Source organism: Ambystoma mexicanum, chromosome 3q, assembly GCF_040938575.1.
Source record: "Ambystoma mexicanum isolate Mex_15411 chromosome 3q, UKY_AmexF1_1, whole genome shotgun sequence".
Taxonomy (NCBI): Eukaryota; Metazoa; Chordata; class Amphibia; order Caudata; family Ambystomatidae; genus Ambystoma; species Ambystoma mexicanum.
This window is the reverse complement of record NC_090926.1, coordinates 204,521,528-204,546,634: the sequence shown is the minus strand read 5'-3', so window position 1 is coordinate 204,546,634 and position 25,107 is coordinate 204,521,528. Positions and strand designations below refer to the sequence as shown.

The 25,107-nt window shown below is 46.7% G+C and overlaps 1 protein-coding gene across 6 annotated transcripts in view; it reads left to right on the top strand.

Annotated features, from left to right (window-relative positions):
• Positions 1-25,107, top strand: part of STAT6 (signal transducer and activator of transcription 6) — a 1,449,539-nt gene that overhangs the window by 492,830 nt on the left and 931,602 nt on the right. For all 6 annotated transcript variants that reach the window (XM_069653558.1, XM_069653564.1, XM_069653563.1 and 3 more), the window contains one exon: positions 18,683-18,800. In XM_069653558.1, coding sequence (XP_069509659.1) covers positions 18,696-18,800 — 105 coding nt within the window. In that variant the 5' untranslated portion in view covers positions 18,683-18,695. The remainder of the gene's footprint in view (positions 1-18,682; positions 18,801-25,107) is intronic.

Below are 25,107 nucleotides of genomic sequence, written 5' to 3'. Positions count from 1 at the left end.
CAAGAATTGCCACTGAAACAGAATCCACTGAATGTATTTAACACAATTTATCACATCATGAAATGAATCACAAAACAGTTAGAAACTTCTCCCATATCTAATAAAGCTATCTTTAAAGAAACCAGCATTTTGGGTCTGCTGGTACTTAGTTCTCAACTGTTTGTAACGAGATTCATTTTGCTTCCAAAATGGTTAATATCATACGTCAATATATGCAATTTAACATCACCATATAATATAGCATACATTCATAAACATGACATTCAAAATAAAATCATATGGCCCCTCTCTATATCTAGCATACACACCAGGTCTAGGGACTACACTTTATTTTTAATGAGACATTCCCTTCTTACCGAAAATCACATTAGGTGATCCATACGACCAGGCACTTGACACCTCACAGCTCAAAGCTTTGATTCCACATCCCCCCAGCCCTAATTCTGTGTATGCCACGAGAATCAATAGCAATAACACAGTACTTGTTGTCATGGTATGTTCGATGAGTGCAAGAACAACCATCCTCTGGAATATGGCGTCTCTCAGTTATCTTGTTGTCTCTTTTGCAATGCCTTCCTGTGAATGACAAGATTCCTCAACGAGCCATGTAATCTGCATTGAACACAAATTGTAGCTGCTAAAACAAATTAGGCCTGCTAAACTGGTAGACTGCTTAATAGAAATGATCTGTAGCTACATGGGTATGTCTGAAATACACACCCTTATCGCAACTAAAATACAAGCGTGTTGTATGCTGAACTTCCTAGTGCCTCACTACCTTCAGTGAGCTGAATGGTTCGATAAATGCTAACTCAGAAACGCATCCCTCAGAGTTTGAAAGCTAACATTAAAAAACATCATTCATCTGTCTAGATTCTTCCCACTACAAATCTAAAAACCTTCATTAAGGAAATTTGATGCACCTTTAAGCTCTAAAGTCTAAACTGATGTCTGCCTTATTTCATGATGATACTTCTACCTACCCTACAAACATGAGAGGATATAACTTCACAAGCTATCCACTACAATACAACAAATGGTATGCTTAACCCATTTCAGGCCGCATAACTCTACTTAAGCCTCTAGAACCAAAACTAAAAATGAATGAGCAGGATGAACACATTCCTACTCCCCTCACCCCAGTGGGGTAAAATGGAGTACAATCCCATAACAATAGTGTGAATAGCCAAACTATATCAAATTATTTGAACGGTTTTATACTTCGAGAGACAAATGGATAGAACAAAAAAATCCCCTTACTTATGATACATGTTCTCATTGCTGATCTCACCAGTAACTAGTAAAATGCTCTCTGCTAAAGTACCCCAATTATGTCAACTGATCTACATCCTCAAGGGGTTCTTGGTTTATTTTCCAAATATAATTTAATTTCTTGCATTGATTACAATATCTAATGACTTCACTTATTTACATTTAGCTAGTTTTCCTTCATTATCCTTCAAATACTAGTCAGTTGTATTTCAAGAGTGCTACAGACCTGTGAGAGTTTGAACCAGGACTAGTGCATCATGCACTTAAGCCATTCATGGTACTTGCAGGTGACCACGGTGACCAAACCTCAGTGGAATGTTCAAGCTTTTAATATAATATTTAACAAATCGTTTAGATACAGAATGAGTAATCAATGGGCTAACACAACCCCCTGCAACAAGACTCTCTGTACAGATATTTATTTTGTCAGCGGCCCACCGCACTCAGTCTAATTGGTATAACCATGTTTGAGTAGAGAAACATAATTAGTTTCAGTAGCCCTTTTGCTATTCCCCAAATCTTAAGTGTTGGCCATAGTCTATCCCGATGAACCGTCAGATCCAGGCAGGCTGCGTATATTGTTGTCTCCCTTTTTCTTATAGTTTGTTGTTTCTGAATATTTATTATTAATCTGTGTTTCTGTGCTTTTTTTTTAATCCTGTTTGAAATCTATTTAGATGTCCTTGTTCCTCTGCCCAATTTGTTGGAGCTTTTCAACGCATCATGGCAACGATTTTACTGGTAAAGTCCATTAATAGTGTAGGCTTATATTTCATAGGGCTCTCCCAATTTTCTTTTCTTAATCAGGATTAGAATTGGATTATGCCATGTTTGCAGTACAACTAGCACCTTTCCTGTATAAGAAAATAATAATGACAAAATAACAGCAGATATTGCTGTTCTTACTTTCATTGTAAAATTAGAAAAACTGTCTGCCAGGAGCACCTGGTATCTTTTGAGCTCTAAATTATTTGTACATCTTCACTAGAGAAACTCCAGATCCCGCTTTTTAATTATTTCCAAACTGCCACATCTCCTTCGAAGTTAACCTCAGCAAATTTTATTTTAACATAGTTCTTCCATGCATTCTCGGTAATAGTTATTTAGCATTGCCTACTGCCTCACTTTAGTCTCTTCTATCATTTTCCAAAATACAGCAGTGTCTTTGTTACCCATTGCCCTGGCTGTACATTCTTGTTTAAGGATTTTATCATATCTTGTTGTGGCCGGATTTTCATGGCTTTGAAGTTTTGTATTTTGTTTTAGTGCGTAAATTATACAATATTACGGTCAGTTTAGACCCTTGTGTAGTCATCGCTATGCTATGTCTTCTACCTCAATATCCTCTATCAGCGACTTTGTACAAATCAAAGCATCCCAGCAACACCCCAATAAAGGGGCTCAATCGGGGTGAAAACTTTAAAGTTGCAGGCCACTAGTCGGCCAAAAAGACACTTATCACGAACCACTGGCTAGTGGTGAGTTCAACTTTTGCACCTTGCTCCCAATTATGCATTTGTACCAGGAGCAGATTAATGGATTTACCCAACACAAAAGCATTTAGCTGGAAAAAACACAAAGAAACAATGTAAAGTTTCCCCTGCTTGCGTTCTGGCTCCGAATGCGCTTTGCAGCACTTCGTGGATGGTTCACGTTTTAGAACAGACACTTCCTGTTGAGCTTGTGAAAAGGGGCACGCCCACCAAAGACAGGAACAAGGTATTTCTCCTGCAGTACCTCAATGCACACAGAGCTCCATGTCTACAATAGTCAAACATGGCATGTCTACTGTTGGCATAGAGTGGCTCCCGCGACCAGGTTACCAAAATGATCGCTGCTTTACCTGCTGGTGCATGGCGTAAACGAGAGAAATGTGAACTACAAGAAAACCTGTTTTATAATCGTCTGCAGGGCCCCCATTCGATGTTATTTGGAGGCTGAAAGGGGTGGTAAAATGAGAAATTGCCTCATCCCCTGACGCAAGAAAACTCTATCTATATGGACAGTTAGACTAAAGTTATGGATGTTTTGCACCAATTTAATTTGTCATTCAGTTTAAATCAAATCCCACCGTCGTGGCCGGATCTAGACTGCTGCAGAGCCCCATAATTTGCAGATGCATGGATAACACTGGATATGCCAGAAAAGAAAATGACGTCACAGAGAAATATCACGCTTTTCTCCTCGAGGAAGTTATTTAACAAGAAGTTGCTTTATGTGAGCAGAGAGAGAAATAACTTTGTGATGTGGTCACGTGGACTACATTTAATTTCGTCATTTGTATAGTGCCTTCCACCATGGGAATGGTCCGAACGTGCTGTAGGCTGAACGCCCTTGGAGGGTCCGAGGTATGGGAAAGTTAGGAGGTGCTAGTATGCGTGTGTGCATAATGGCCATTAAAGGTTGAGGGCTTTGCCCGTCCCTACTAGCCACCAAGCCATGAATGAGAACTGTTTTTGTTCTATATGGAGCAAAAGTATAATCAAAGCATGATTAAGGCTTTTTTTTAGATGGCATACACTGTGAACGGAATCCCTTCTAGGGACTTTAATTTTGGCAGGTAAGGCCCATTGGGATAAAATGATTTGCTTAGGATCACACACATTAAGCGGTGAAGGAGGAAGTTCAGCCCAGTTTACAATTTAGGTACTTGAGCACATTACCCAAGCTTGAATTGGTACACATACGTGGCACTATTTATTTCACGAGGTACATTATTAGTGGAATTACAACAATCCTATATTAAACCAAATGAAGAAATATATAAATCTTCCTACAAACATGCTAAGCAACTAAAGAATGAGGTTTCCTCATCCAGAATGGAAAATTACAAGTACAAGAATGCAAAGTAATGTGAGCCTAAAATAATCTTTTCTGTCCTTGCAACTGTCCTTTCTGGCAAATGGAAACTGATGAGCCAGCAGGTGCACACATGTAGTTATCATGCAAGGGTCCTCTTGGCCGCTGCCCTTGCTCTAGGATTAGCATTTGTTTTATTCTCACCCAAATAAATGTAAGGCCTTTTGCTGAGGATAGGTTATGACATGGACCTTTTTTTAGAAATTGTATTGGCGCATATATGGTTACTATTTTTGTTTAAGTAATGAAGGCTGTCATTTATTGTTCATTAGATTTTCCCCTAAACTTCAGTAACTGCCTAATGTCAATTTCATTTTGGAAACGTGTGAAACAAAAGAACCAATAGGGGTACCACAGACACTGAGGAAGGTGCCAAGAGCACACCAAGGGTGCACTCCAGGGATCTAAAGCTGTCTTTGTCCATGTCCTCTTGTGAACACAACTGGCTTTGCTTTACTGACGACCTCTGGCAGCGCGTGTGTGTTCCCAGGCAAAAAAGCGATTGGAGCAATCTGCTTCCTTTGGCCTATTTTGGTTGTCCCACCTACAATCTTGAGTATTTACTTTCTGTACCTAAAGTGCCAAGGGGACGTAAGATAATATAAGAACCAGCTGTTCAGCTCTGTGTAGCCTCACTTGCAGGTTGGATGCTTGACTCCCAGTGAGGCTGATTAAGCCATTCATAATTTAAAGGTCAGTTAAATGACTACATTTGATGTGAGATGTTGATGGTCAACAAAGCACGGTTGATCTTCAATGCTCTGAAATGATAAACCTGCAGTTTTATCATATCAATAAACAGTATGTTAAGGGGGATGGAAAAATTGCAGGGTCCATTTATCATTTCAGAAACAATAGAAAATGTGGACGTGTGACCTAAGGAGTATAACCCAGCCACCTCAGTGATGCAATCATCACGCCACAGTCCAACCCTTTCTGCGCAATCTCTAACCTCTATTTGTCTGCAAAACAATGTGTGAAGGATGAGTCACTTTCCCCTCTACAAGAGAACACTGATCAAGAAAACCTATTGCAGGACAATCATGATTAAACCCTTATAAAAGTACTGAAATTATGATAATAAATATGGAGTAACTCCTAATCGCTATAGGTTCCAAACAAGCCATCTAGATACTCATCAACCTGTTAGCATTTTCATTGACAGGCATAGGTTAACGATGGCCATGGAAGGTAGAGCCCTTAAATGGGTTAAATCCCACCTCCTTGGTGCCACTAACCAAGTACAAATATTTCAATCTTGGGCATCTGCAATCAATTCCGGTGTCTCCGAAGGGCCCCACTATCCCCATATTTTTCAAAGCATACAATTGCTCACTCAACAATATAATTGAAAAGTTGCCAGACCCAACCCTTTCAAATCTACTCAGTCACCCAAATCCTATTTAAACTACAGAGACCATGTGGAAATAAGAATGCCATACAGAATTACCTACCAGACCGGAAAGCGTGGATGGCAAACATTGATGATATGGAGACGAAACTGAAATGTTAATGTTAAGCACCCCGTCCCCTTCCAGAACACTGTTCTCCTTGCCGCTAAACAATCGAAGACACCTAAGCTCCAGCAAACTGTAAATTCTCCCCAAAAATGTCTGCCCCATCCCTATCCTGTTATACCTCACCAGAGTCATCGAATGCTTTGTCGCTACCCAACTGCAACAATACATCACCACAAACAATCTACTCAACCCCTTCCAATTTGCCTATTAACCAGGGCACAGCACTGAAACTTCTACACATCACACCCTCGATGACCTCAACATCATCACTGGCAAAGGACACACACCACTAATCGGACTCCTTGACCTCTCTACAGCCTCAACACCATCAGCCATACCATTCTATTCCATATCCTATCTCAGAGGATGGAATTCTCAGGCACCATCCTTGACTGGTTCACCTCCTTCCTTTCTGACTGGACACTCTCCATGCCCCATTTTCGATCCAACATACTCTGATCATGTACGGGTCCAGCAAGGCTCCTCCCTGTCTCCACTCCTCTTCAACCTATATGTTGAATCCTTTGGGCAGGCCCTTAGAAAACACAACATCTCTATCCACCAGTAGGCAGACGACACGCAAATATGCTTGCAAATCTCCTCCCCCTCACAAAAGCATATCCTCAAAAGCTGTCCACCACTTCCTCAAGTTAAACACTTCAAAAAAAGAATACCTCATCTGCCCCCAGACCCTGTGACAGAAACCCAAACTCACTTTGTGGATCAAACAACTGTCCTCAGTCAACCCACACATATCCCTCTTCACACCTGTCAAATCCCTTGGCTGCACCATCAGCCCCCATCTTTCCTTCACACACGACATGGCTGCTGGCACCAAAAAATGCAATCTGCAACTACACCTCCTACGAGAGATCAGACGTCCTCCCTCCTGATGACTTCCACACTGCAGTCGAAGCACTGGTTCTGTCCAAGCTGGACTACTGCAATGTTCTCCTCCCTAGACTCCCCAGCAGCACCCATGCAATCCTGCAAAACATACATCCCTACACATAACCCCGCTCCTCCATATCCCCTTCTTCCACTTGTCTATCCTAATCCTTCCATCCTATGCTGAAAACATTATGTAATTTCTCTTTCACCTTCCACCTTTTTAACCTTTGAACCTTGTTAAACACTCCGAGAACCTTTGGGTAAGACCAGTCCTAAAAAGAAATTCAAATAAAATAAAGAGCCTATCTGTGATTTGTACTCGACAGTGAAATATTGTGTTTGTGTCAAACATCTTGACTCACAACTCCAATACCCCCAACGTCTGAAAGCAATCCTATCCTTGCTGAAAATGAACTGAAAAATATAATTTGCTGAATCCCTCAATCCTGCCAAAGCTAGACTACTCTAATGGTCTCTACTTTGGCTTGCCAAATAAAGTAACGTGACAAATCCATCTCGCCACCATCCAGACTTCATCTTGTATACTTTTGATTGTTTCATGTTTGTATTTCATTGGAGTGTATGCTTACTTGGTTGCTGTGTTACAGTATCCGAGCACATGCCATGTATACCTATATCCAAGGAAACTTAGAAGGTTTCTAGGTTCCATCCAGAAAACTATATAAGGGCTGGTGAAGGTGCAGTTTCATTCCTCCATATTCTTTCAATAACTACTTATTTCTCTACACACCTGTGGCTACAGTGGATCCTTTATTACAGATTGGTGATGAGCTGAACCCTCTTGCGCGGTCCTCCTGGCTGAGGTTCTCTTTGTGTGCTGCTTTATCCTTCGACATCCGGTGCATTCGGACTGCCAAATATCTACTCCTGTCTGGAGAGGAAGCTTGTACATGCTCTCTTCTGAACAAATTGCCTTCTGCTGCTGCGAGTGGTTCACAGTACTCCCTTAGCCTGAGTGGATCATCCAATTCCGTCTGCATACTGGCACCCTGGTGGAACGGAGCTGTCGCATGTACACACCTCCTGCTCGCAGGAAGCCCGGCGACTGTCTGTGGAGCATCTCGTTTCTGTGCGCTTCGTGTCAGCCACGTTTTCCATGTGGCTCCTGATCTGTGCATCAGTGGGCGACAGACATGCTTCGTCCAAGGTCCTAATTTGAGGAAAGGACTTGCGCACGTGTGGGATCACATGACCCAACCTTGTGGGAGTCAGCCTTTGCGGGCAACTTCCACATTATTGGGTCTTGTGGTTTCCACTGCAACGAGTTCCATTTTATACTCAAGGCACTCTGTGATTGAAGCACAGACTATTCTCCTGCTACCTCCTGTTGGCATTTAATTGTTTGTATGGTAAGCTCCTTTGTGTCACCTTGTCTCCTTTTCTAAGGGTCCTGCTATCCTTTCTCTACTTACTATGAGTAATTTGTTCTCCCGTTTTCTTCCCACACTTGGGGAACCTACTGTCCTTGGGCCATTTGGAGGAAAGATTTTCAGGACTATATCACGACCATTCAAGGTCCCAATTTCAACATGGACGCAGCAGGGTGATTCTTATGCACTGGGAGGAGCGATTGCCGCCGTGGTACTGGCCTTGGCTCCTACAACAAAGCAGCGTCAATAAAGACCGCACAGCTGGTGAGTTGGAGAGACTGATACCAAACCAACCTGTGTTTTGAACCAAGGTTGCAAGCAGGAACATGGTATGAAGATATCTAAGGAGAACAGTGTGTGAGACGTATGTGACGAGCAACGCAAATATAATTGGAAACCAAAGGATTGATTGAACCTTGGGAGGCAAAGAAAAGATACCGTAGACAATTGAAAGAGCTCCCACGTGGCACCGGACCAAAGTCTGTGTTCGGTATCCAACTGATGAAACTGTATCCTTGTGCCGCAGAAGCCAGAGTGTGTGCCTTGCTCGAGTGAACCGCCTTGCCCTGTGCTGAAAACGTGGGGAAGGGAGGCCAAGGGCCTGAACATCCTGAAATATCATTTTGTTAACACTTATTGCTTTTTCATGAATACTACCCCACACTATTTGTAAATTAGCTATAAGGATTGACAATTTTTTTTTTAGTATAAGTATAGGCCCTTTTTATTTTGACTAGACTCCACTGGAACTGCATTATTATTATTTGATGGTCGTAGTTTGCTCACATCTGCAGATTTAGGTTTAGAGGGGCGTTTTTCACACCCTTACGAAAGTTCAATAAACACCCTTGAACTGTGGTCATTTGTGTCTGTCTTACTGTTGATACCATGCCTTTCTTACATATTTCAGCGCTACCATTTCAGCACTTGAGAACATGCTAAGGATGAATCTATTGAGAATTTTATGATGGCCCTTAGAGAGCTGGCAAATAAAGGTAATTGTGGAAAATCTTATGTTGAACGATTAAGGGATCAGTTCATGTTAAAGGAGAACAAGATAAAAGGAAATATGGGTGAGAGGTGACCCAAGTTTTGAAGAGGTATTGGAAATCTATAAGATTGGAACACGTGCTTGCATGTGTGAAAGAACTTGAGTGCAGAGATAGTAAGGACTCTGTTAATGGAATAAATCCACCGAAAATCAAGAAGTCTGTCTTGGTTAGAAAGAAAAATATGTTTTTTAGGGAGACAGACCCTCAAGAAGGATGAATGTGAGGATTTATTGGACCGCAAAGGGGTACTCAACAGATCTGGGCCTAGTTCTGGTCCTAAAACGTGTTTCAAATGTGGGAGTCTCTCTGACTTTGCCAACAATCCTGACTGTCCAGGACATAATGCTGTGTGCAGCAATAATGGAAGAAGGGGACACTTCACAATATGTTGTCAAAATAACTTATTGGAAATGTTGTCAAAGAGATCTTGGTTGCCTCAGAGTATGACTATGTGGAAGATGCTGGTTCTGATGCTGAGCAAAAAACAGAGGTGATGGCTGGAAGGTTTAGACTGAATCTTAACCACTGGCATTGCTCTGGGCAACCCTCCAGACCATCGTTCTTCACCTGCCAAGCCATTACAGAAGGGGAAAGACCATATGCAAATCAGGCTTGGCCCCACCCCAAAAGGGGAAGTCCAGCCTACACTGCTAGGTCACATCCCTTCTGCACAAGACCACAAGCATCCCCAAACATGTTTCACCCTTGTTGGGGCTCATCAGTGAGGAGTAGCTTGGGTCTCTAGCCCCAGCAGGCACGGGACCCAGGTCTGGGCATACCTGTCCCACTCGGGGTGACAAAGCAAAAAACAAAGAGGTGATGGCTGGAAGGTTTAGACTGAATCTTAACCACTGGCATTGCTCGGGGCAACCCTCCAGACCATCGTTCTTCGCCTGCCAAGCCATTACAGAAGGGGAAAGACCATATGCAAATCAGGCTTGGCCCCACCCCAAAGACTGAAGCGTGTGGTGTGAGTTGATTAGTTTGTGAGGTGGGACCAACTAAAGGTGTAGATAAGAAACCACATTCTGTAGTACCTATTAATGGTGCAGGAGTTAGAATGTTTATAAACTCTTGCTCTAATTACACCATCATCAATAGGGAAACGTGGCAAAACAAGGTTTCTAATGTGAGTTTAAGGCCTTCTCCTGTTAAAGCAGTCACGTTTGGCTGCTTTGTCGCTACCCTTGAGTGCTAACAGAATTTCCCAAACCCAGGTTGTATGTTTCAGATAGGAGTGGTGTCATGCTCGGTTGGTATCAACAAAATGAAATGGGAATCATAATCAACAAAGAAATACCTCGAAGCATAACTGCTATTTCCTCTTCTAGTCATTTGCTGCCAGAGGAAGCCTTGTGTGGAGTTTTTCGAGAAAGCCTTGGTTGTCTTGTTGGATTTTGCCATAGAATCCAAATAAGAAAGGGAGCGTTCCCCGTGGTAGCCAAAATGAGATGTGTACCTCTGTCCTTGACGGAGCAGGTGTCAAAAGAAATTAAAAGATTGATTTCTGAGGACATAATTGAACCGGTGGAAGCATTGTTGTGGTGGTGGTGCAGAAGCCAATTGGCAGTGCTCAATAGGAATGTCATTGTTGAACGCTTTCTGTATCCCAACACTGGAGAGTTAGTTAGTCTCACAGCCGGGTCCAAGATATTCTCCATAGATTTGGCCTCTGCTTATCAGGAGGTCAGGTTGCACCCTAACTCCAAAGATGTCACTACCTTCAGTACCCTTGAGGAAACATTCAGATTCTAAAACCTACCATTTGGGCTCTTTTCGGCTGCAGCATTTTATCAACGGGTAATGAATAAGGTGTTGGTGACAGAGGTCTTTTATCAGATGATATTCTTGTCATTGGAACTTCGGAGGAGGATCATGACACACAATTGAGAGTTGTGTTGAACAAATTGAATTGTGCCGGCCTAACCTTGCAAAAAAGTAAATGTTGCTTTAGTGTCTCTGAAATGTACCATCTGGATTATAAACTGTCTGCTGAAGGTATTGCGCCCAGAGAGAGTCTGGTTACTTTGATTATGCAGATTACCCCGTGAAAGGACAAGGAAGTACTACTATCATTTCTTGTTGTCATGAAATATTACGCTGACTTCATATGAAATGTTACAGACCAGTGCAGGGGCATTAGGACATAGTGCAAAAAGGATCTGAAGTTTGATTGGTCCCTTTAAATGGGACCGGGAGTTTTGGGAAAGCAAGCAGGCCAGTTCACATGTCCCGGTCTTAGCCTCTTTTGACACTACAAAAGACACGCTTGTCATGACTGATGCCAGTGGAACATGGTGGGTGCTGCTCTCATGCAGAAGGAGAATAACATTGAGAGGGTGGTAGCTTTTGCTTCTAGAGTTCTTAAAGGCACTCAAACTAGGTACTTCATAATAGAGAAGGAGGCACTGTCAGTATGTGGGCCATAAAAAAGTTTGAAACATTCTTGAGGGGAAGGAAATGCTCCATTTTGACTGATCACAACCCCTTGGTATCAGTTTTCACTTCACAAGGTTTGGATGGGTTGTCACGATGCATAGTCAACTGGGTTACGTCGCTGCAAGGACACTATTTTGATGCAGAATTTGTGCCAGGCAGGGACAATGTCATTGCAGATTTCTTATCCAGAAATGTGTTGTCTTGTGTTTTAGAAAGGTATTGAAGAACCCGTTCAAGATGTATTTTGGGTATTGGATTGCATCCTGTGCAATGGTGATGACACCATTGCACAGGATATGTGGGAGAAGGCTGACCGTGAAGATTAGGAATTGATCAGAGTAAGGGAGTTTGTTCACAACAACTGCTCAGGGTGGTCAAGTGATGTAGGATTAGGAGCCTTCTACAGAGTCGGAAAAGAATTGAGTGAAGAAGGCGGGCACATTTTACGTGCTGGATGCATAGTACCCTCCTATGGGGTGCTTAAAGTGTTGGATTTTGCTCATAGCAGCCACCTAGGGATCTCAAAGACCAAGGGTCGACTAAGAGTGAATTATTGGTGGCCAGGGCTAGATTCTGAGGTGGAAGATTTGGTTAAAGAATGCTGTGATTGTGCAGCTTCTGACAAGTTCCTGAAAACACATATTCAACCCCTCAAACCACTTGACTTACCCACGTTGCCATGGGAATATGTTGTGCTAGACATTCTCGAAACCTATATGGTCGAGGGGGGGTATTAAGAAGTATGTTTTGGTGTTAGTGGACCTTTACTCAAAATGGGTGTGTTCAGAAAGCAGATTCTAAAACGGTGACACACCTTATGGATGTAATATTTCAGAGGGAAGGGTTTCCCAACAAGGTTTTCACAGGACGTTTTCTTTTGGACAATCTGACCACTGACATCCTTATTTTTGGTTTTAGGTAGGGAAACCACTCTGGTGCAGGGATAGAGATGCATTTTCCCCCTTTTATTTTAATAAAACATTTTGACCAAAACTATAAACCTCTTGTGTCCGAGTTTCAATCTGGACTCCACACAGGAGGATGGACGGACGTGGAACAAAAATAAAATTGCTTTGAGACCATGATGCCTGAGGTCATGAGATGGGGACTCTGCCCTCATTTTTGTCCTTCTGGTTTGAGGAGAGAGGTGTGTCTGCGTAAGGTGCAGCTAGCAGGGAGGTGTGTTGTGTTATACTGGATCTTGTATGTATCTGATTGCCTCATGTAGTGAGGAGGGAGTTGTGTTATACTTGATGTATACGTTTGATTGTTTCGTGTATATATTTCATTGGAGTGTTTGTTTACTTTGTTACTGTGTTACAGTATCAGAGCACATGCCATGTTTACCTGCATCCTGGGAAACCTAGAAGGATTCTAGGTTCCACCCAGAAAGCTATATTCGGGCTGGTGAATGTGCAATTTGCCAGTTGAGAGGCTCCATATACTTTCAATAAATACTTATTTCTCTGCTCACCTCTGGCTACAGTGGATCCTTTATTACAACGAGACCACGTTACACCATCGTAGAACACATTGCACAGGCTTCCGATCAAAGACGGAATTTGCCTCCAGGTACTCTGCCTAACTTGCAAAGCTACAAAATACCTCAAATCGAGCCAAACTCCTCATTGCGATTGTGCAGTAAACTCACAAGAGATATTAAGGACTTGGAAAACTCACATGCGTTTAGAAAAGAGCTAACACTGGTGTTATTACAACAGGGCCCCTCATCTGTCCAAAGTTGGCTCCGGTGTTACATCCCTACAGCACTTGGAGGCCTCAGCAATAGCAACTTGGCTTGCTTGTGAATGATGCACCCTTCACCCCCTCATCTCTCCCTGCCCCCCACGTTCCCCCTGCACTATTTCCCCTCCCAAGGCTGCCCGCCAAGTGAACTGTATTTGCATGTTTGGCGTGTTACAAATCGCCATTAAAATAAATATGTAGGTCTGGCCTACGAGAACAAAGAGCCTGGACAGCTGACGTTGAGCAAGATTCCTGTCGGAGTTGAGCCATTTCTGCTAATATTTATTTAATTGGAGTTGTGTTCCCCACTGGCCCTACCCAGAGGATCTCGGAGCCCTTACCAGATTCCACGTTTGAAAAGGTACGACGTGAAACAGAATTTCCGAAATATGTTCAGGATATGATCAGAGGATTAGGGTAGACACGTGATAGCAGGGAAGGTGGATGGACAGGTTTATGTGTGGAGGAACAGCTTTTCTTAACGGCACTCCCGCTATACAGAAATTCTGATGAAACCGCTCAAGGGGTTAGTCCACCTTCTGCAGAATGTGTAAACGGCAGGCTCCAGATGCCAATGAGCTACCTGGTGGGGTATATGCGCCCGCTGCATAGGTTTGTATCTGACCCTCAGGCTCCAATCCTAGGAGGACTGTTCAGGGTCTTGCGTTGTGCAAGTTACCATGACGAAATTGGTGCCCTACCTGAGCACATCCTGTCCCTTCTCCATGCTCTGTACCAGGGCTCTTGGAAATCAGTCAACTACAAGGGAGAAACTGGGTGGGGGGGGGGGGAGACCCTCCTATGAGCTTAACGCCGTTTGCTAATCAGACCATCTGATCTGTGGCCCTTGGGGTTGCTTAGATATATTCCTTTCCCCACTTTCTATGACACCTTCTGTACCCCAATCCATCCAGGCATTTTGACCCTCTCTCCCCGCCCCCGCCCTCCCCCCACGACTTTCCCCTGCTCCCCCATGCCTTTGTACTCGGAAACAGTAGTCTTTGCATCCAGCACTGTACAAAACTCGGGCCTACGCAAATAGGACGTCATTTCCTGCATGTTCGCGTGCAACCAAAGGCGTCTGGGCGGGCAACAGGTTAGATTTTCATTGATAGCATTGTGTTGTGTTTGAGGTGAACGCTTTATGGAAACGGAGATGTTGTGCCTAGATATCACTGGAATCTCTTTTACGTTTAATACACTAGCCATATTAATCATTAACTGTGTGCACAACACAGGGGCCCCTTGGCACTTCATTATTGTCTGGCGCTTATTTTATGAGCCCCAGAAGGCGGAAAGGATGAGTGGCCCTTTCAGGATTCGCCTGTAATGTCTACAGTTTGCACACAGACAGGGCTACCTTTAAAGGATAAAATAGCAGCGAAAAAGGCTTCTGTGGCATATCTACGAAGAGTGGGCCTCCCCCTTCGAAGATGTCGATAGGAAGGAGGGTTCTAGAGCATCGTTTACTTGGTTTAATGTCAGTGCAGCTTGTCATGTGTCTTCTTGATCCTGTTGTCTGCTGTTTTGGAATACCACAAACGGAATATGACATGAGAGGAAAAGAATAACACATTAAAACAATGTAGCCTTGTCCCTGTTACCTATCAGTGCGAATAATCTTCAATTCCTTTTGGGAACAGGAAGGTGAATTCAAGCTATAAGATATTCAAAAGGCAACGCCGGGTCACCCAAGTGAAAGGGCAGCTTATAAGCTACATGACCTTTAGATGAATAAATGTTCCCTTTTTTATCTATGTGTATGTGAACATGCCATGTCGTAACTAGTTTACCTTATGCCAGCAAGCACGGTTTCCAGCTATAAAAAACAGTTGGCACATCACCAGTTTACATTATACCCATAACCTACTGTCTCGAAATTAGGAAGAAGTTCTTCTCTTCCCCTGATGGATGTTTCTGCAGGACCGAAGGCGGGTAGAGGGGAGGGCATGTGTTGGGTGTACCCTTGCCGAGGCAAAGACTTCATGGGGTTGAAGTTATGCTGAATGCTGCTTCTCGTAAGATGTGATTTGTCGGTTCCGTGAGGTTTGCATGGCTTATGTAAATTATTGAGCTTGTTTACTAAGGAGACTGCTATCAGCTTCTGCATTCCGTGTTTTGAAGGTAATAGCACTTTGAATTCCTGCCATCCACCTTCTATTATTTTTAGTGCCTCCTCCATGAGTTTGTAGTTTCTTGTTTAATGAAATTGCTGCGTCCGGATTTAGGATTTTCCCAGTGTATTTGCTGCCGTAGGTCATGTACGGATTGTAACCTTCGTTCTCTCATGATCGCCTTTATTCCAACTTTACCTGCTCTGTGTGTAAGGCCTTACCAATCAGATTTTGAAATTCTATGTAGCGAATTATTGTTAAAAAGAAGTACTTGAGCAAATAGAAAAATATGTTTCTAGACCGTTATTAGATTGGTTCTCCATCATCAGGATGTCTGTGTAGCCCCCTGTCATTCAGAGTAAAGTTTGGGGGTACTCCTTCACTCCAACGTTCTGCCCTTTACTATGCCAGTCGGGAACCAGAGAAGAGTTTACCCACAATGTAACATTCTACTGGTTTCTTTCTCTCGACCCTACACACTTCCCTGCACCTCCCAACATGAAGTGTCTCACCTTAAGTCACACACTTCTTTTAGAATCCGTAAGTTAAGTGCCACATTTTCAGAGGTAGATTAGTCTGACTATAGGTGAGTCTTTACATTTTATTAAAAAGAGTGAGCAAATACTGTTTGGAGAGTTAGGGGGAGGTTATTCCAAAGTGAGGATCAAGGTGTAGGAAATCCTCTGCAACTCTGTATGGCCTTCTTGAATTGATCTAGAACAAATGCAGATTGTGAGCGCAGATGCCCCACAAGACAATAGTGTTTGAAATGATCTTTGATGAAGTTGCTGCTCTCAGATGACTCACTGACTGTTGGCCAGAGGGCCCATGAATCCATGAGTCAGACACTTACAACACACTACTCACCCCACAAAAATTCATCCTAATTTCCTGCCAGCCCCTGGACCAAAACCCCACCCTTTCCCCATCCTCCATTCCGACCTTGGTTCAACCGCCCTCCCCTTCTACCTCCTACCGCTACCCAAAACATGACCTTTTCTCACAGTGTTGGGTGCCGCCACTAAGGGTGATGCCCACCAAATGCCTCCCACCCGGTTGACGCGAGCCTGCATTTCCACTGAAAGCTTTAGTGCAATTCAAAGTCTGTAGTTGCAATAACTATAGTATTGTTTTGCAGTGTTGCTTTTCTTTCACCCAGTCTTTTTTTGTGGTTGTGATCATTGGGATATTAACTCCTACTCGCAGAATGCACTGTTTATCGTTTAGTCTGATTTGTGAACTTTGTGGGATTCTTACTTCAGCTGCCAATGCCCGTACAGTCACTGTCCCTTAGTTAAAAACACTAGAAGATTCTACTTCAACTTGCAGAATGCAGCATCTGTCTCTCACTCTCTTGGTTTTGCATTCTGTGTGAGTCTTACTCCAACTCTGTCTGTCAATCGGAAATAATCTGGGCTTTCTCACCAACCGTCAGCATGCAGCTCTTTGCTTTGTATAAGTGCCCACATTTTTTCTAAGGGCCCAGGTCTGTCTGCGTCTTTCCTTTCTCTAGCCTCACCCTTCACATCTCTGGATCCTTTCCCCTTCTTCTCTGTGACCCAGTTCGTTACAGTGGCTCTTCACTCTCACTAACTCTTGAAATCCCTCCAAGGGTCCACGTGTTTCCTTTTTGGCCTCCTCCAGGATCGAATCTGCATGCCCTCTCCAGGTGAGAGTCCTTATTGGTTCCACTGAGGCACTGCTCAAGTGACTAGTGTGACGATTCATAGGATCTCATCTCTTCTCTCAAAGGGGAGAACTTTCCTGTGAGGCTAGGGAGATGAGCTCGCTATGCAACATTCCCCCTAGGGGTGACAGCAAGTTGGACCTCACCGGGTGAGCCTCCCCTCTTAGGGACAAGGACTCCCATTGCATCGAAGAAATCCCCAAGCCTCTCAATGAAAAGTCCATAATATCAGGACTTCCTGAGAACCATCCCATCCTTGTCAAGGTTTGTTATTGCAACATCACAGAATACAACCAACTGGAAGGCAAATATACTGGGAAGAAGAAGAGTCTGCAAGACATGAAGATTACTCGGTGGTTGGAAGCCAACCATACTGAGATGAAGATCGAGCGATAATAAAGAATGGTCCAGGAAGAGAGACGAAGAACTTCACGTATACGCTGGGGAGGAACCAAGAACTTTAAAATAAAAATAAAGGACCAATATAGTGTTGATGGAGCCCAGGAGTTTCAAAGCTGTCGAGACAGAGAAATAAGGAGAGCCCTGGAGGTCCTCAGTCGAGACGATGCTGGCAACCGAGAAGGGAAAAAGGCACAGAGAGAACATGAACCCAAACCGTGGATGCCCAAGAGAAATACAGGCAGCGGCGTGACCCAGAAGAGGTGGACCGTCTGGTCCTCAAACAACGCAGAGACCGTGAGAGAACTGGCACATGCGCAGCTGCGTGTCGATGCAGGCAGAAGGAAGGAACGAACTGGCAGTACAAAGGTAACGGGAGCAGCTGTAGACCCGGCAGTTTCGATGTTTTCGATAGTGATAGTCAACCTAGGTTAGTATTTTGGACGGAGGACAGACTGTTGATTGTGAATGCACCATTGATGACGAGTACCCAAGTTAGATTTATGTGAAGTAGGGCAAACCCTTTTGTTAGGGACAGATGGGCCTTTTTCCATATTATTTGAATAAAACTTGGTAAGAATGCCACCACTTTACCTGCCTCCTTCTTCTGACCTACCACACTAGGAACCGGATAGGTTTCACTGTAATATTCATCTCCATTTCACGCAAAAACCTACACTGCCTTTTTTTCCTCTGGTAGCTCACTACATGATATTTTAGAGCGTCATGTCTTGATATGTCATAGCATTCCCAGTAAGTTCCCATTAAGCATGTTGGCATTCCCATTAAGCTCCGGCTTACTGCCCTAACATTCCCAGATCATCCGCCAATGCCACAGACCGCAAGATGCTTGTAGAGTAACCCTGCTTGTGCATCTCAGACTGAAAAGACACCCAATATCCCTACGGGCCATAGAGCATAACACCACGCAGTGTGATGATGCTCTGGCTGCTCAACACTAAGAAGGCTTTCAAAATCCTCGGGGCAAAAGGAGAGCCTGTGATCATAAAAGGTGAAAACCGCTTTGCTATTTGTGCCGAAGGTTTCCAAAAGCGCTGGACAGTTCGAAATGTTTTTGGAAAATGCTTTGTGTGCTACAAAAACATGTTAAAATAGTGGTACCATGGCCAAGTAAGGAATTGCTTTGCTCGGATTTATCTTTCAAATATATAATAAACAAAGCTCTATTTTCTGATGAACACAGGACAGAAACACATACCCTACTAGGGCCTGTGAATAACGGTTGTACAACACTCTTATATATTTTGCAACTCTTACACTGAGTTTTCTTTTTTTTTTGTTTTACTTCTAGTATGATAGCATAGATGTCACTGGCGCAGTGGGCCCTGCCAAGCTGCCATATCAAAGGTGCCACCCATCATACACCAAGAGACGTGGAAGCAGCTAAGCAAGTTAAAGCAATCAAGAAGGTAAGCACGAAAAGCAGTCTGAATGGTGCATGCGTTTGTGTATATGTGTATACCAAGCAGGGTCGGCTTTAGGCCCTGGCCGCACAGGTGACCGGCCGGGGCGCCACATTAGTCTGCCTGCCACACCAGCTTGGGGGAGTCTTTCAAGGGCTCCCTGAGCTGGCGTGGTGAGGTGAAGGCATGGCAGGTGCCCTATTGTAATGAAATGTGCCCTGGTGGAGAGCAGGGTGCTTTTTAGCGCACCAACGCTTAGGCAGCCCCAAGCTGGTTTGACACCCAGCCATGCTCTCGAAGTGATTAGCTCTCCGCTTCTGCATGGAAGCGGGGAGTTAAGCACTCAATTAAATAGAGCGCTGCTGCTAATTTTGCCACAGCGCTCTATTTAGCAGAGCAGCTCAAGATTTGGCGTTCTCCCCCTGCCGGAACTGGGAGGTAGGGGGGCACTAGGGGAGGGCGTGGGGATGCCCAATTCTCCAGCATGGGGTCTGGCATGGATTCACATGCTCATGAATATTCCCCGTCGTCAGGCTGGGAATCCTCGGTAAAGAAAAATCAGTATCAGTTTCGTTTCTGATCTGTCTTTCGTAGTAGTAACCAATCACTGATCTCTGCGTCATACTGACCACAGCCAATGACTGCCCTCTCCCTAAGCCCCGCCTCTGGCAGCCATCTTCAGATTTTTACCGCACGTTCAGTGTTGGGATCCTCGTGCTATTGCTCTCGAGCGTTAGTGCTTTTTTTTGCGCTTTTTCTTAGGAACATTTTCTCTTTTTCGGTCAAAAGAGCCTCAAGCTCCACCGTTTCCTTATCCGATCAACGGGGACCCGTGTCGGATTCTTCTACGCCCCTCAAGGGTGAAGATTTCGTCAAGCCATGCTTTTGGAGGACTCCAGAAGTTTCTCAGGCCCTTCTCGAGCATGGCCCAGGAGAAGGGAAGCTCGACGCCCGGAAAGCTGTTCAGGGTCTGCCCTGGATGCCAGCTTCAGAATGTCTTTAAGGAGGACGAACACTCCCTTTGCCTTTACTGCCTGCATGAAGACAAGACGCACGTGGAGAAGGACTGTGCGTTTTGCGGCAATATGTCGGAGCGGACCATGAAGGACCGCCATCAGCGTCTCGCCAACTGGCTGGAAGGAAAGAGCCCGTCAGGCGAGAAGAAGAAGAAGTCCGAGCGGTCTTCTAAGACCTTTGAGGGCGCCCCGGCGACGGGGGTCCAACAGAAGGCCAAGCACCACGAGTTCGCTGGCACCGGGAGCGCCGAACGGTCGGGCTCTACGGGCGCCAGGCAGGGCGCATCCTCCCCGGCGCCATCAACCACGAGCCAACGCTCTGGCTTGGGTAAGAGGAAGGCCGAGCACCCGGCGAAGCTCCTGGAGAGACCCCGGTCGTGCTCGAAGGCCCCATCGGAGGGGGAGCGAGGTGGTGACCCTCCCCCCAAGGAGAAGGTGGTGAGCGCACCTAAGGTGGTGAAAGCCTTGATCCATCCGGCCAAGGCCTCTATCGAGACAGTCGCAGCGGCCTTGGCTCAGCCTGTGGAGGCTACACCAGTGGTGGCGACCTCAGGGCCCAGAATCTCCCTGCCACCGCGGATGGAGTCCTCTTTCATGCCCATCGACAGGACCCCTGTGAAACCTCCAACGGAGAAGAAAAGGGGGGGCAGGAGGTCGTCGTGGATTCGGCCTCAACCTCTGAGGAGGAGCTGATCGAAGACTTAGGCCACGGCGCTGGCGTGGAAGAAGACCATCCTGTTGGGAGGGACCCCGACGTGGGAGACGACGAGAACGTCGAGGGTGCCGACGGGGCTCCTGATCGCCTGTCGGAACCCCCTCAACCAGTGCCGCAAGACAACTCGGCGGCCATTTTGTTGGCTATACAGTCCTTATGCTCTGAGATAAGGACGAGACTGCCGTTACCACCAACGGAGGAACCGCTCCCGACGGGGGACCCGGAGCCAGGCCCTTCTGGGAGCCCTCCTCTTAAGAGAAGAAGGATTCATCCTCCACCTCCTTTTCAACCTTCGCGCCCTGCTCAGCCCTCCTTCACGTCCACGACACGTGGGGATGATACGGGGACTGACACGGCCGCGACGGGTACTGACGACGAGGTTTACGACGAGGATCTCCCGTCGTCACCTCCCACCCGGGCTTCCCCGCCCGACGAGATTGGATAGTTTCATGCCATGATCGCCAGGGCATCCGAGCTTTTCCAGCTCTGCCCAGAAGAGAAGAAGGAAGGTTTCCTTTATCAACGGCGCAAGACCAAGAGGAAGACGGTCCTCGCTGTACCTCTACTGGACGATATCTGGGATGAGGGTCTCGCCCTCAAGAACCCATCCACAACGCCGGCTAGAAGGGATCGGTACGAGAAGAAGTACCGGGGCCCGTTCGTCGTCACAGGAAGCCTACAGGGGACGAGGCAGGTCGGGCGGACCCCGCCGTCGTCACCAAGGAGGACAAGGCGGCAAAGCCTCGTCGAAGCAGGACTGAACCGGCCGTGGGGTCGGGCCCCCACCGAAGCACCCCGTTGGGATGCCGGCTGGCGAGCTTCGTCAGCGTGTGGGAGTCCATCTCCACCGACCATCGGGTGCTGGACGCCCTGGCTCAGGGTCACGCGCTCGAGTTTCTAAAGAGGTGCCCGCGCGTCCCCCCTGTGGCCAGGAAGGAACATCACGTCCCTCAACTTCTCTTGGAGGTAAGGGCGATGCTCAGGAAGGGTGCCATCGAGCTCGTCCCAACGAGGCTTCGGGGCTCCGGAGTTTACTCAAGATACTTCCTCGTGAAGAAGAAGACGGGAGGATGGCGTCCCATCCTGGACCCACGACGACTGAACAAATTCATCAAGGCACAGAAGTTCAGGATGGTCACCCTCCAACACGTCCTGGGTCAACTGGAGGAGGGCGATTTCCTGTCGTCGTTGGATTTGGAGGATGCCTACTTCCATATCCCCATCCTAAAGGGACACCGAAAGTTTCTCAGATTCGTGGTCCAAGGGCGTCACCACCAGTTCAGAGCCCTTCCCTTCGGATTGAGGTCGGCACCCAGGGTGTTCACCAAGTGCCTCGCACCGGTGGCGGCGCGGCTGCGCCTAGAGGGGATCCACGTCTACCCCTACCTGGACGACTGGCTCATCCGAGCGAAGACGAAGGAGCTTGCCGTGGAGCACACTGCAAGGACCGTCCAACTACTCACGGACCTGGGATTCTCCATAAACTACGCCAAGTCCCACCTGGTGCCCGAGCAAGAAGCACTGTTTCTGGGAGCGAAGCTCGACACAGTGTCGCTTCTGGCCTCTCCGTCGGAGGAAGGACGAGGGCCATCTTGGGCAAGGTGCAGCGGATGCTGGTTGCGGACGCGGCCAGGGTGAGGTCCATCAAGTCCCTCCTCGGAATGATGTCTTCTTGCATTCATCTGATCCGCCTGTGCAGGCTCCGGATGCGCCCATTGCAGGAGTTCCTGGACGCGCGCTGGATCCAGACGACGGGCAGCTTCGAGGAGAGGATCACACTCGACGAGAGTTTCCGACGAGCGATCCGGTGGTGGGGCACCCGCGCGCATCTGACGGCGGGCATGGACTTCCAGACCGATGGCCACCAGGAGACAGTGACCACGGATGCCTCCCTGGAAGGGTGGGGAGCGCACACCGAAAATCTGCACGCGAGAGGCCTTTGGCTTCCGACGGAGAAGTCCCTCCATATCAACGGCCTGGAGCTCCGTGCAGTGTTTTGGGCCCTCAGGTCCTTTCTTCCGTCCCTCAAGGGCAAGGTGGTGAGGATCTTCACCGACAACACCACCATGTTCTACATCAGGAAGCATGGCGGTACCAGATCCCCAGCCCTGTCCAAGGAGGCGCAGGATCTGTGGCATTGGGCCGTCGCCCAAGGGATGTTTCTGGTGCCGTTTCATCTGGCAGGAATAAAAAACACCATCGCCGACTCGCTCAGCAGAGAGCTGCGCTCGTGCCACGAGTGGGAACTACGACAGGATCTAGTGGACCGCCTCTTCCGACGGTGGGGCACACCCCAGATCGATCTGTTTGCGACGGCGACGGGTTCGCCAGCAGGTTTCCCCAGCCGAGGAGCATGGGCGATGCTTTCTCGTTCCCCTGGGAGGGCCTGTTTCTATACGCGTTCCCTCCATTGCCGTTGCTGATCCGGCTCTTCAACCAGCTCAAGAGGTCACGGTGCAGGATGATCCTCGTCGCACCTGCGTGGCCGAGGCAGATATGGTTCTCAGACCTTCTGGACTTGTCAGCGTCCCCGTCAATCAAGCTGCCAGTGGACGCGGATCTTCTCTCCAGGGAAGGAGGCGCCATCCTCCATCACGACCCGAAGTCGCTGAACTTGCAGGCCTGGCTCCTGCAGCGTTAGAGTTTGGAGGCTACGACATACCGGCCGACTGCAGAGAGGTTCTTGCAAAGGCCAGGGCGTCCTCCACTCTTAAATGCTATGGACACAAATGGAAGAGGTTCTCTGTCTGGTGCCACGCACAGAAGATTAACCCTCTACGGATTACTGCTCCCCAAGTACTGCCGTACCTTCTGACGCTGGCCAAGGCTGGACTGGCGCACGCAATCATCAAGATTCATCTTGCTGCAATCTCCCGATACACCAGAACCACGGGGCGGACGTCTTTGTGGTCTCATCGTCTGGTGAGAGAATTCATGAAGGGACTGTTCAGATTGTTCCTGCGGGTGAAGGCTCCGGCCCCGGCGTGGGAGCTCAACGTGGTGCTGACCAGGCTCATGGGACCTCCGTTCGAGCCTCTGCACTTGGCTCCATTGAAGTTCTTGTCGTGGAAAACAGCGTTTCTTGTGGCCATCACCTCCGCACGACGGGTGGGAGAGATCCAGGCCCTTTCCTGCAAGCCCCCGTACTTGACTTTTCACGATACAAGGGTAGTGCTCAGGACGCACCCCTCTTTCATGCCCAAGGTGCCGTTGGACTTCCACCTCAACGAACCCTTGGTGTTGCCTGTTTTCTTCCCGTCGCCTTCGTCGCCGGCTGAAAGGACTTTGCACTCGCTGGATGTGGCTAGAGCGCTGAAGTTGTACGTGGACCGCACGAAATGTTTTTCGGAAGACGTCACAACTTTTTGTGAACTTTGGACCTGTCAATCAGGGGAAGGCTCTCTCGAAGGCCTCCATTTCCAGATGGCTCTCCGGCTGTATCATGTACTGTCATCGGTTGGCAAGCCGACCGCTGCCTGGCTGTCCGAGAGCCCATTCCACCAGAGCGATCGCAGCTACCACTGCGTTCCTATCTGGTGTGCCCTTGCTGGACATCTGCAGGGCTGCTACGTGGAGGTCGACGCACACCTTCACGAAATTCTACTGCGTCGATCGGGATTCCAGGGAGGAGTCCAGGGTCGGCCAAGCAGTGCTGCGCAACACGTTCGCCTAAGGTGGGCCTGGTGAGGAGGTAAGAATTGCTTAATGTTGAGTTTTGGATATAATGCTTAATGTTGAGCCTTTGCCACCTCCCGTGGTTGTGCATGTGTGTACTGCTATGTATTATTTTATTCATGAGCATGTGAATCCATGCCAGACCCCATGCTGGAGAAGGAACAAGTTACTTACCTGTAACTGTTGTTCTCCAGCATGGGTCCTGCATGGATTCACATGCGAACCCTCCCGCCTACCCCTCTGCAGCTCTTCACTTGGTCATACTGCCACTTCACGTGCTACCAAATCTGAAGATGGCTGCCAGAGGCGGGGCTTAGGGAGAGGGCAGTCATTGGCTGTGGTCAGTATGACGCAGAGATCAGTGATTGGTTACTACTACGAAAGACAGATCAGAAAGGAAACTGATACTGATTTTTCTTTACCGAGGATTCCCAGCCTGACGACGGGGAATATTCATGAGCATGTGAATCCATGCCAGGCCCATGCTGGAGAACAACAGTTACAGGTAAGTAACTTGTTCCTTTTGTTGACTCGCCCCGGGCACTGCCAAAGCTAAGGCCGGGCCCGGTCCGAACATATGGCAATACTATAAGAACCTCCTCTTTTGAGAAGGGATTATTTGCATTTGTGGATTGCATTATTCCACTTTTAATACTATAGACTGTTATTGTGAAGATAACCTAACCGTAAAAAATGTCCAGCCTTTATCAGCAATTGGCGATTTCCAGATGATTCGTGATAGTTTGAGAAAAATGATTTTGTTGTTGTATGAATTAATTGGCTGCAAAATCGGATGTGTGTGTACTAAGGCTGGCCAGTGCTTCGAATCCGATGGAAAAAAGAAACCTTTGGAATCCGAATTAGTTGCGCATTTTAATTAATTTGTATTTATTCAATAAAGTATACT